Raw genomic sequence first — 13865 nt, 5'->3', positions numbered from 1 at the left:
AAATGTTGGGTTTTTTTTTTTAAGGACAATAATTTTAAAGATTCTATGTAGAAAAAAAAAAAAATCTGCGCAGATGGATGCATGCAAATAGTAAGTCTCAACAAAATAACTCCATGACAATGTACCTCAAAAGCTACCGCACGCAACCAACTCTCTCGAACTGCAGCTGAAAGGCTCAGCTGGGGGATGTACATCTCAAATGTCAGAAGGAGGGAAACACACACATCCTGCTTTGGTTCAGAGGTCTCTAATCTGCAGACCACTCATGGAATGGTTTGGGTTGGAAGGAACCTTAAAGCTCATCTAGTCACAACCCCCTGCCACAGGCAGGGACATTTTCCACTAGACCAGGCTGCTCAGAGCCCCATCCAACCTGGCCTTGAGCATTCCAGGCATGGGGCAGCAACAGCTTCTCTGGGCAACTTGTGCCACTGCCTCACTGCCCTCATCATAAAAAAAAATCTTATTCTTTGTATCTAGTTTGAAACTACCCTCTTTTAGTTTACAGTAATTAACTCTTGCTCTATCACAACAAGCCCTGCCAAAAAGTTTATTTCCAGCTTTCTTGTAGGCCCGCTTTGGACACCAGGAAGTGCTATAAGGTCTCCCAGGATCCTTCTATTCTCCAGACTGAAGAACCCCAGCTCTCTCAGGGTGTCTTCATAGGAGACATCCTTCATCTCTCTTTGTGGCTCTCCTCTGGACTCATTCCAACAAGTCCACATCTTTCCCATGCTGAAGATATAGCCCTGGATGCAGCACTCCAGGTGGGTCTCACCAGAGCACAGTAGAGGGGCAGAATCCCCTCTCTCATGACTGCTGAACTCTTACCAAAAAAACCCCAGTCTTCCCCACACTGAATAAGCACATTTCCCGTTAAAAAAATTAGGTACTGCATATAAGCTGTCTGGAACTCCATGAAAAGATGAAGTCATGAGGTTGAAATTCCAAAATGCAGTTACTTGTTATCAAAGACTAAAATTATATGATTGTGAGAAAAGAGAAATTTGAATTTAGAAATATCTAACCTCTACAATTTTCAGAACACCAATTATAAAACCTGATCAAATACTTGATCAATATAGTGACAAAATATAATCCCCATCTTAATAAAATTCCTGATCTTCATTTCCCCTATCCCTGTAATTAAACAAATTGGTATTTTACACAGAAGAGAGTATCTAGAGAAGAAAACAGAAACACCATCAGACTGATCCCAAATCATGTGGGATTAAAGTCTTGCTTCAAAACAGGAAAGCACCAGATTTGCTGCTACCTCTAGGACAAGGAAGAGAGCTCAAAATGTAGACCTAGTTCAAGCCCAGTAGTTCACCATTCTTCATCTATCTTAGTTACTAGTTATTCATTGCATTGCAGAGAAGTGGGTATCCAAATAATCCTGGGGCTATTTTTGTGCAGATCTGTACTGCTGTAAACAGACGAAAATACAAACACGTCGGGAATTATCTTAATTATTTTATTTTTCCTTTTGACTTAGATATTGCTTAGTGTGTAGGAATATGTTTTTAATTCGTATTTTCTACTTGCTTTCTTCTGAACACAAGAAAGATCTTAAACAGGACAGTCCCAATACTGTAATGAGCAGTATCAAATTCCTTCTCTTAGCACTCAGAAATTAATTTAAACCTTAGGTAAGCCACGGCAGATGTGGCAACAAAAGGCCCTAAGAGAATAAACACATATCTAACTTGAAAGTGTAAGTCATTTATCCAAAAACAGCAACCATTTATAATTCTACTGATCATAAATAAAGCACAGATCTATTGGTACACCTCACACAAAAATTCAAAAATCTGCCTTACATAAAACAAAGATCTAGATTTCATAAAGTAGCAATTCAGACATTTCTTTTTCTATGCCAAAAACATCCCCTACAGTATTTTAGATCTTTTCTCCCAAAAGCATGGATACTGCATTGTTTTTCTCAGATTCCAATGAATTTGCAGCAACATTCTTCATCCCAGCAGCACATTTTCATCTGATTAACTTTAGATGTTTCCTTCTTTCCTACAGACAAACCAAATCCTGTTACACATCCATCTGTGCAACAAAGATGAGGGACAAGAGAATTAATGGAGAAAGAACACAGAGGTGGGGTCACCATCCTACATCTGTAAAGAGCAGATTTATACTGCTGCCTAAACAGTAATGCCATTTTTGTAGCACCATACATCCTTCACTGTAGATGCCAGGCAAAGACTACCAGAAAAGCCCATTTTTGATGTGGCCACACAGTTTCCATGGGACCTGCCACATACAGCAACACTGCCCCTAAACTGACTCTCCTCAGAAGCTGCTGAAATTTGACTTCTCCAGAGCTACCCTGCATAGAGCACTGGAAGGTGGCATATCACTGGCCAGGGGTCTCTGTACAAATCACAAACAGGACGGGACTGCTAAGGAACACATCTGGAGCTGTTGTATTTTCCAGCATTAGTCTCATTACATGGTTATGACAATGGGAAAATGCCAGCAGCTCACATCCCAGACAGCAGACAAAGAACTTAATGTTACAACTTACTTTAAAAGTTTTTTGACCAATCACACAAAGCAAAAGCATATTGGCAGTAGTTCTGTCCAAGGACTATAAGCACACGTAGCTTTGGTTAAAACAATGCTTGCTTATTTCAAATAAAAGACCTGCTTGTAAGCCTTAAAACACAATGCACAGAGCTCCATTAGAAGCTTAGAACTTCCTAATATCTTGCTAGATATACTTTTCTGCAGCTTAGGGAGTTATTCTATCCAAGTGCTAATAGGCAGGTCATTGTTCTATTTGTCTTTACTTTTCTACTTCTTATATAATTTTTCTGCTGACAAATCTTAAGGCTACTGCTTAGCTGTAAACACAGTTCTGCTGTCTCTGAGGCCTGCCTTTTGCAGCTTTCCCAAAATCCTCTGATTTTATGGATTCCCATAGTGGCACACAAACCAGCCAGGCAGAATGAACACTGTAACTTTATTATTTAAGGCACTGGGACAGCACAGGCTGCTGGAAAGTCTAAAGTCTGTCTGCAATGATTATAGCGAGTACTTGATCATACTGTTAGCACAAACAAACTTAGAATCATACTCTAATGCTGCAAAAAACTCAGATAAAAATTGTCATGCTATTTAGAAGTCGAATGATACAAAAAAGTGATTCTAAAGCAGTTAATGAATAATAGTGTCACTTGCCCTGCTCAGAGGACACAAAAGAAAGGAGAATGTTGAGAAGATTACAATATTTACTAATATTCCTCCTCTAAAGGGCTCAAATTGAGACAAAATTATCTTCTCACAGTGATTTCCAAATTTTATGATTTCACCAATTTTATACATGCACGAAATCCTAGCCTAATAATAAATCTTCTTTCTGTATTTTGAAAATACATTTCCACAGACTGCTGAACCACTGTAATAATCCTCACATTTCTGTTAAGAGGAAGTGGTCTGTCTTCCCTTTTCCACCTTGTCCCTGTTCCCAGCTGTATAGTCTTGTGTATGCCTTTACACCACCACCTTGTGATGACCTGATCTTTCTCACTAATCCCTATGAAAACTCATTTTTCTCATCCGCTGGGATTTAAATCAGTGACATCAACAGGTATGATACTATGTTAGAACACAATAGAAGAAGCATTTTTTAGATATCATCTTTTAGAAGGACCTGCCAGACGCAGAGTAAGGCAAGGAAGGGGAGGGAATGTGTGTGGAAAAATGGCAGCTGAGTAAGGCAGGGGAAGAAATTCAGCTGGACTGAGTTGTTACAGCAATTCACCATATTTCACAAAATTGTGTCTGTAGCCACCACTAGAATGCTAGTTAAGGGTGCTGACTTTGTTTTTTGGGTAGGTCTGGGTAATGTTCAGTTTATATGTACGATATACCCCTCAAAACATGTGAGGGGTACAGCTACATAGATATGAGATAATCTTAAAAAAAATTTCAAAATTAGTGTCTAATCATGTGTACATAAATAAAGTTGTTAAGAGCATTAGACAGTCAGTCTGATTTGAATTACTAACTGCAGCTTCTTTTCAGAACACAAGGTTCATATCCATCTCTACTTAATTAGCACTCATATCTAAGATCACCAACTTTTCTGCCCACTCAAGGTTTCTTTGGAATCTTTGAGTGAATTGGCAATGAAGAAAGACACAGAAAATAAAGCAAAAGGTAAAAGACAGATATAGGTAAGGAGAAACAAAACCAAACCAGCCAATCAACACAGAAACCAAAGGAGGAGAAAAGTATGTTCTCTTTAAAGGAATGACTAAGTCATCAGGATTTGGGAAAATGATGGTACAAAGGCAATACTGTGTACACACACAGTCTGATACTCAATTTTTAACTTGTGTTGAATACTAAATTAAGCGAACAAAGATGGCAATATCAAAATTTCTAAACCACAAATACAATGATTTGTTTTACTTGTGCACAAGTCCCATCTTTCAGACTTCTCTTCTTTTTAAAGCCAGGTGTTTCCAAGCCTGGTGATTAAAGCCAGTGAGACTACAAGCAGAAGGAGTGAAAAGTGGCAGGCAGACACCAGCACCACAACCACGTACACCTTCAAGTAAAGGCTCTCAAAGATTTCTTTTTGGTGATATGGAAATTGGAAAAGGTGTTGAGGTTTATGCAGCAGAGAACATTTTTCAGTCTTCCCCACCAGACCCTCCCCTGAAGGAAGATTTTAGCCAGTACTGCAGGACCTAACTGGTTTCGCTCTTTTTGGAGCTCATCAGCTGCAGGTAACGGCTCAAAACCCCAAAATGCACACACCCCAACACAAACAGAGCAGAACATTTTGCTGAAGGAAGAAGTCCTCTGCATTGTGAGGCATGCTTTCACATTATAAGCACATTCTTTCTAAATGGCTGCCTCTTGTGTCTTGAATGAAAAGCAAGAGTGAAGCTGTTTCACAACAGAAATTCGGAGTATTTTGCAAAAAAACCCACAAAAAATGTACTTTCCTCTCTAAAAATTATCATGGGATCTACATTCTACTAACTTTGGCAGAAAAATAACTTCAGTACTATTGTCCTGGGCAACCTAACTATGACAAATATTTGAATCTAGATCTTACCCAATTAAGGCCATCTTAATTTATAAGTATTACCTACAGTTAACAAATACAATAGCAAAATGCTTAACTCTGTGCAGTTAAGCACAGAAAAGAAAACCCTCTTGATCGCTCCTTCACTTCATTTAATCTTGCAATTTATTTAGAGAAGATAAAAGGTTACAACATACTAAGGTTTAGTGGAATCAGCTGAAGTGTCAAATGATGGTGAACACCTGTTAAAAACTTTAAAAACTTGCAGTATTAACAAGTAAGGTCAAGATTTTCCTCTATTATGTAAACCAGTAAAGAATTGAAAACACTTGCACAGTGAGGTAGTATAAAATTTACTGGAACTCAAATTTTGGCAAGATCATTGAGTGCTCTATCAACCTTCTTTGAACAGCAGAGAATAGAGACAAAAAGCACCAGCAGATGACAATAACATCATCTACGATGTGTAGTGTACGGTCAGAGTCCATCCTGAATTCATTAAGCTGTACTTCCAGAGGCCACACACAGTCCTGCGACTTAAGAGTTCATTAAAACTGTTTAGGAACCTTTAGCTAAACAATGTCCTAAACAGTTCCTTGAGTTATCATCTGTTGTCTCGGAGTAATCCACACAAACAGTTAGATAAGAGCTAAAAACTGATGACTGCATTTTTCAGCAGGGGTAATTAATAGTCAGCATTCACTAAAATCTCAACAAAAAGCTGTATCATAAGACCCTAGAAGGAAAAAACAAATCAATACCATAGCAGAGTGAATATTTTCCAGAATCCCCATTACAGCACTTGAAGCTGCAGGCACTGCATTTTAAGTTGCTATGTTTAAAAGCTGCAAAGTGAGATTAGGCTAGAGTGCTCAAATCTGTGATAGCAAAACTACCTTTAAACCACTCAGGAACACCAAGTGTTCACCACTGTGCACCAAAAGTAATTTTAAGAGCATAGGCTAAATAATGGTGACATTTTCAGTTCCATTTCAACTGCTTGGGAGATGTTAATAGTGCTCAGCTGCAGTAAAGCTCTCACAGTGCAAATTAACTAGAGAAGTTTATATGTCTTATTTGGAACACATGAAGTAAAAACTGGAGTTCTTAATATTCAGAGAGGTGATCTCACAATATGCAGTGCACAGACTCAAGAGCTGTAATCTAATGGAAACTTCGTTGCTACTCTTTCCATGCACAGAAGAAAGAAAAGGAATCTTAAACATAGTAATAAAGCCTTTACAGATTATTTTAAGATTAATGAACTATTTTAAGCTGCTCCTCCAAGCATGTATTCCATGTGGTCTTTTAAAAAATGAACCCTCACTTTACACAAAAGTTTTAAAAATTCAAAAATCAAAAAATCCTACATACAATTCATACCATCTCCACTTCTTTCTTCTTCTTCCTTTGACTATTACCTACCTTCTTTTTAGAGGAAGATGAACAGGACAGCAGAAAGCTGGAAGAAGTAGTGAAAGATAAAAGAACTGAAGTGCACAGAACTAGAGGAAAAATGAAGATGACAAAAGGAGTATCTGAGAAGCAGAAGATGGAAAAAACGACTATTAGAATAAAACCTTCAGAAGAAGGCAAGTAAAATACCTTTTGGTAACACTCAAAGATACTGGGCAAGGTGTGCATAATTTATCATTTCTGTATGTAATGCTACTTGAAAATAAAAATTGTTACAGGACATGCCATCTTCAAAGAACTGATAAAAAATGAAGACTTTATTCCAACAAAATACTTTTCTAAAACGTGTAAAACCTCCATATTAAAATAAACATAAATATTTACAGTAAAAGTAATGCAGAAATATATGATCAGCAGAAAAAGCATCTTTGATTAATCTTGTGAAAGCTGGCACATCAGTGCTGAAGTGATTCTGCTACTGCATGACCTGAGTCTCCACTTGGTGACACTTTCTGCATGGTTTGGCTTTTTTCACTGCTCTGAACCCTCTGCCCTACCCATGAAGATTTACCTCCTTCTTGACCCTCATTAACTTAGTGGGAGGCTGAAGGGTAAGTCACAAAGCTGCCTCTCTAATCTCAAAAGAATACAGAAGTGTACTATGCACAGTTCAGACTATTCTAAGCAGCTTGTGAAAATTCTCTGGGAAATCCTTATGTGGGTAAGCTAAGTAAGTTAAGAAGACTGGTAAGCTATGAGAGTGTTTACAAAATAGGGAATTATATTTTACATCCTTCATTCATATAGTTTTTACTTTTACATCATGTACTTTATTACATGCCTCAGCAACAGACCTGAGAGCTGATTACCAAGCGCTATGATCAATACTGCAAACTACTTTTCTAATTGGATCCTCATTTTTACCTAAGTATGAATTCTTAAATGCAAAACCAAGCACAGTATGTATGACATGGTATTTATGTGATTCACGTGCTATTTGTGACCTCATGTCACCTCTTTCAGATTGAAGTAGCCATTCCTTCCCCAGTTCAGTGCTTCCCCAGCCAACTCCACAGAATGCAAAGTACAGTACAGGACACAGAAGCTACTTAGACACTACAGAGGGAGCAGGACTCATACACCAGAGCGGCAAGAACAGTGTTTTGGTTTTTTTTTTTAAAGAGAAATAATGACAGGGTGTGGGAAACTGCAGGTTCCCTCCAAAAGTTGTATTTGGAATCTTCAATCCTAGACATAACTTCCTTGAATTTAATTCAACCAATGAGCCTCCTAAGGATATTTTAAATATTATTTTCCATGAGCACCTGTAAGCCTGTATACATATGAAAAATTCTATCATAACTGAAGATCTAGCACATCAGATACTTAATTTCTGCCCCTGACACTATTTGTATCTACTACACCTAGTCCTCGTTAAAAAAGGTCTTTCCTTCTTCCCTCATCAGAAGACTGATACCTTCTATTATGATTTTTCTCCCTCTCCTTCTCTTTAAGTCTTGCACAGATAGCAAGCATTAAGGTTTTCTGTACAATAACAGCAAGATCACATCACTCCTGATTAAGAGTGAGAAGCCCAGTTTTCAAAATTCCAGATAAAAACTGGAAAAGTAAATAAGATGACTATGACCATAAAGTCATTCTTTATTCTCTTACCTTTCCTCTCCCGTTCTCCTTCAACCCATACTGGCCAACCTCCTACAGCAATGCAGAAATCCAGAAAAAAGAAGGAAACAGACCAGCATAATAGAGGAGAAGCTTGCAGATGTTGACAGTATAGCATATCATAGCATGAAAGGAGACAGAACTACTTAAAATGAAAACACATTTTTAAGAGAACAAGCTTTCAACCCACACTAACTTCCACAGTAAAGAGTCTAGGAAAATACTCTGTAGATTGTTTAGGTAAAAGACAAACAGGAAAATAAATTTCAAAAAAGTAATTCAATACTTGCTGGAAAAAAAACAGGAAAACTGCTCCACTTCTGCCCAAATCAAAAGAATGGAATATTGTTTGATATCCCAAACTGTTGATTATGAGCAGAACTGATGCAGGACTACCTAGCTTAGGGCTGAAGGAAATTAGACGAAAGGGGGTGGGAGGAATCTGGCTTTTTAATTAAGATGAGTATCAAAAGAAAAGCAGTCCTATTATATCAGAATAGCATTTCCACACACTGTGTGAAAAAGAACATAGGTAAAGGCAGATTTCTGAAGATATCCTGATGATTAATTTTATGAGCAGAACAGTAAAAATAACTGCAAGCATCAATGGTTTCACTGATGTTACAAAAAATTATATGCTTGAAATTATTTATATTCAGATAGGATATTTAAGGCTGTTCTTTCTTGAGTTTATTTCATTAGGTCACTTTTAAGCGGACTCTCACTGTCAAAGCTGAAAGGTTTCTGACAGATTGAATAATCACAACGAATGCTGACTTGGATCAAAACTCCTATGAGTTGGGAATCCAATTTGACAGTTGTGACTTTTTCATTTAAATTAAGGTATATGCAAGACTAAAAAATCCAAAACTTTTTTACAGATTGTGACTATACTTTTATAAAAACTGTAGAGAGATAATTTACATTCATATGAAAATGAGCACACTCAGACACACAGCTCTAAAAAGACTGAACTTTCCCTCTTCTACAAGATGTTTTGACAGGACTTCTAAAATGATTGATATAAAAGTTGATGTTTTTTCAGATATATTCAGACACATAAAAACATACCTCGTATTCCTTCCTGCAGACCTTTAAAACATCATTTTTTGCAGAAGCCTGAAAGACAGATAAATTTCTCCATTTGTAGTAGAAAATTATAAAATCATGTTGCAAAATAAAGACTGTTCTACTTTTAAATTAACTGCAATAACAATGGATTAATGATCTATTAAAATGTTCCTTTAAGAACCTAAAGAATCCATGTAAAGCTTTAAGAAAAAAAGCAGACACCATGACTTGTTAATATGACATTTAATGAAAACCCAAACCCTCATATTTCTGCACCAAGTTAGTTGAAAGCACACACATACAACTTAGGTTTTGTGAAAGGTTTGCCAGATTGCAGAATACAGGAAGCATTTAAGAAATGGAAGTGCTTGAGCATAAAGATCTCCCCATTTTCCCTGCTGATTTATCACCTGTGTGTCACTTTCAACTCTCCTCTCTCATGTGTGTTCATTTCTATGGTTCCTATTGTCAAACTGAGTAGCAGATTCTCCCTGCAAACTACAGATCCCTTTGTTCTATACAAAATCTTGTGCTCCCTTTTCATATGACAGATATTCCAAACTATAGTAACTACTAACATGTTACTTCCCACTCCAGTAATTTAAAACACTTGGGTAAAGTCTGTCCTTGGACCTATTATATCAACACCTTCAAAATTACTCCAAAATCCCCTCAAGTTTCAAGGATCAAAATTAAAATCCAAATATTTATCATTATTCCTAATATTTGGCAGGTATTTCGATTTTAGTATAAATTAAAAAAAACAGAAATGTTTTAATCAAAGTACAAAACATAGCTAAGATTCTGAAACAACAGTCTGCAATCAAACAGTACAACATCTTATTTAGAGAATAATGAGAAATGATGTAACAATCATAAGATTAAATTAATAGAATTTAATAAGACTGGAATAAACAGAAATGTCTTTATCAGGTCTGGAGACACTTAAGCATTAGGACATATTTGAAAACATGGCTTAAAAATGCATTTGAGAATAAACACACATCTTATTTTCTGAAGATCAAAAGTATCCAGCTTGTTTACTCACTCATCTTTTTCCCACACTACTCTGTACTCACTGCTCATCTCTTGCCACATAGTTTAAACCCTGTGCTTTTGGGTGAAAGTAGAATTTTTTTGTTATGACAGCAGTTTGCCATAGGCTGCTTGGTCAAGATTAAGACTACACAGGCAACCTTCACAAATATGAATATTAAGTACATCTGTGCTCCACAAATGAATTACAAGGATGATGATAAACACAAATATGCTCCTAGATTTTGAAGATGTTTTTAAAGCCACAAACACATATTTAGGAGAAAAAAGTCACTAAATGCTTCACAGATTTTTATTAAAGAGGTCATTGCTAAATTTACAAATGATGCTTAAAACTGTTATTTGACAAACGCACTGGCTCTATTAACACCAAAAAGCCCCCTTTTCTTCCATATAAACAAAAACCTCTTTGAAGAGGCACAAAAATCTGTTTAGGGCTGTAACCACAATGTTGTATCACTAAACATGACACTACCAAAAAAAAAGCTTAGGAGCAGCCACGTGCTGCCTTTTGGTCAATGTTATTTTAAAATAACAACTTTTGTGTAGAAACTGTGACAAGAGGTCAGGATTAAGCTTAGCACAAGCAAAGAGAGCTGCAGAACCAGCCTGGATTCAGTCAGTAGGGTGAAAGTCTTACCTGCTTACACGCTTGCCGACACTCCACAGCAATAGCCAGCTCACAGCAGCCTAAACCAACCCACCCATCAGACTTCTTCAAAATGCCTTGGGAAATAAGATAGCAGACTTATTAGAGTAGAAAGAGAAACTATGCCATCATTTTCCTTCCCTCTACTTTTCAGATTTGATAATCATGTTCTCATTCAAGAAGCCTATGTACAAATTACATTTTATTGGAATTCCAAACCAACTTTGAGCAAAAACCACAAGTCTGCGTTTTCATAAATGTTGAAATCAGCAATTAATGAAGTAACTTCCACACACTGAGGATAAAGACGCTTTATGTTAACTGCATTATATGTTCAATGGAAATGTTAGATTTTGATAGCCTATCTAATCTGAAATATAAACCAACAAAAAATATCAGGAAAAAAATCTCATCACAGCATCATCTCTTACAGATACACCCTGCTGTTTGTTTCAACAGCACGTCTCTACCAACTTCGCCAATGCAGAAAACATTCCGTGTTCTTTCTCCAAACTTCCTGTGGTGTTTTTGGTCTGGATGGAGTTAAATCTCTTCAGCTGAGCTGGCAAGGGGCTATGTTTTGGACTTCTGACTAAAATAGCATCGATAACACTGGGATGTTTTAGCTACTGCAAATGCAGGCAGCACCCTGGCCTTTTCTGTTTTTCATAGGGACTCACAAATAAGCTGACAGTGCACAAGGGGTTGGGAGGGGATACTGCCAGGACAGCTGACTCCAGCTAACAGTTATGGACTGTTACGCCACATGGCACCATGCTTAGCCATAAAAGCTGGGGGTTGAGGATGGCAGGGGCCGCCCCTGCTTGGGGACTGGCTGGGTATCGGTTGGTGGTAAGCAACTATTTTCTTTTGCTTCACTTGTTTTTCTTGGGTTTGGGTTTTTTCCTCCTTTTCTTGTTTTTCCTTCCATTTTTAAATTGGAAACTGCCTTATCCCAACCCATGGGTTTTCTCACTGCTGCCCTCTGATTCTCCCCTCTCTCCCACTGATGGGAGAATGAGCAAACACTGGGGTGGTAATGAGCAGCCTGCTGAGGCTAATCCACAACACTTCCTCTGTCATTTATCTCCCCAGCAACATGGTTCCATAGCCAGAACTATTGCCAATAGAAGTTTCCCATCTTCCTGTCTCCCTTAATCCATTTATTTCAGTCTTCGCATGATCATAATTTCTTACCACAAGGTTACATAGAAATATGGTAAGAAGCAAATTGTTGCCATAAGTTGTCTCATCCTCTTAATTTAATAATAAATACAGATTTTCCAATGTTTTCTAAACACCAGAAATAAAATAAAAGAATGCATTTTTATATCTATTTCTCATGTAACCTTAAAGAAATAAAGGGAAGGTTTCATGTATGCAGCTGCCCAGCAGCTGTGATGGACTTGTTACATTCTTTATCTTAGGACAGGAGGTAGAATTATTGAACTCAAATGAACCACTCATTTTTGTTACGAATATTTAAAAAATAAAGCAGTACTTTATTACAGACATAAATTATATTCTTTATGTAGAAATCAAAAAGCAGAAGCATCAACAACCTAATTTAAAAAATGCTGTTAAGCCCAGTGGAAGTGCCTATTTAGAAGAGCCACATGGGATATCCAGTTTTAAAAAGGGGAAGTGAAAGAGCTAGGTGTAAGATCTTAAATTTAAATGCTACGAAAACACTTGGAAAAAGTAATAAAAAATAATTGCAATTAATGGAAAACAATGGCCAACTGATACTTATAATGAAGAAAACTGCCTTTTAAACACACTTGATCATCTTTACAAACACAGGTGGCATACAAAGTCTTGCCAGCATCTGTCTTTCATGACATTCCAATGAGTAAATTAAGAAAATGTGCAAATGGCAAATTTATAAAGGAGGAGCAAAATCTGCGTGAAGCAAAATTAACACATTCCCTGTAGAAATTAAAATACATATAACAGTTACTAAAATACAAATTAAAAGCTTAATGCCTGACACAAGTAAGGTAGCAGCATTGCTCAGCAAGTGGAGGGAGTAGAGGGGCAAAGGCGCACTACAGCTTCTGGTTGTAGCCTGTATTCTGTCAGTTTGACCATCTGAATGGTTCAGACCCTCTGCAGACCAATGATCCATAGGTCTTTCCTCAAGAGGACTCGAAATCCTCTTGACATCTATTCAGAGCATCGCTTCAGCTTTCCAATTCACACCAGTCCAAAGCAGCTGTGAAGGTCACTAACAACTGCAAGTACAGCTCATCTTTCACTGCCACAATTGGGGTGCAGAATTCATTTTTGCAAGGTTAAGCACCTTTTTGACAGTGTCAAAGAGATCGCTGTACTGCACAGATCAGTAGCTTGCAATCAGTGTTCAAGAATCTGGAATTTAGGTTTCACTACATATGTACAGTAAATTGCCAAATCAACCACTCACTGTACTCTGCTTTAGACATAAAATAACACATCAGTCATTTCTGCATAAATTCCTGTGTGGGGATTCCTTTCAATCATAACAGTAATGTTTGGTAGAATGTTTATTAGTAGGACTGATAATGTAAGGCATAAGCAACCTAAAAAAAATCAAAGAAACATCATGTGCAATATGAAAAAAGATTTCCAGAAATTTCTGCTGCAATAACTAGCTGTGTCCAGGAGAAACACATGGTAAATACAGCTGGACAGCTTCAGAAGCAGCGTCACCAAGGAGCAGTCACCAGTAAGTAATCAGGCATCCACAGTTTTTGCAATACAGGGCCTGTGGTTTCAAACATACTGGAACTAAACTTAATGGTGATAAAAGAATGAAACGAGCTACAAACACACAACAAATTAAGAAGGCTAATAATTCTTAGCTGTTGTTAATGTTTTCTTGGCAAGTGGCTCTCTCTCCAGGTTATACCCAACCAGCAGACAAGCTTGTGAATAAATTGAAGTCACACT

General features: G+C 37.3%; 1 protein-coding gene across 2 annotated transcripts in view; it reads right to left on the bottom strand.

Annotated features, from left to right (window-relative positions):
* Positions 1–13865, bottom strand: part of RECK (reversion inducing cysteine rich protein with kazal motifs) — a 50264-nt gene that overhangs the window by 23829 nt on the left and 12570 nt on the right. The window contains exons 5-7 of one of the 2 annotated variants that reach the window (XM_063159327.1): positions 10926–11011; positions 9230–9277; positions 8150–8191 (exon numbers count right to left, since the gene is read on the bottom strand). In XM_063159327.1, coding sequence (XP_063015397.1) covers positions 8150–8191; positions 9230–9277; positions 10926–11011 — 176 coding nt within the window. The remainder of the gene's footprint in view (positions 1–8149; positions 8192–9229; positions 9278–10925; positions 11012–13865) is intronic. The other variant, XM_063159316.1, reaches the window with a different exon arrangement.

The sequence above is a fragment of the Melospiza melodia genome, chromosome 1, assembly GCF_035770615.1.
Source record: "Melospiza melodia melodia isolate bMelMel2 chromosome 1, bMelMel2.pri, whole genome shotgun sequence".
Lineage (NCBI taxonomy): Eukaryota > Metazoa > Chordata > Aves > Passeriformes > Passerellidae > Melospiza > Melospiza melodia.
Note: the sequence above shows the minus strand (reverse complement) of the source record. Positions and strands in the feature narration are given on the sequence as shown.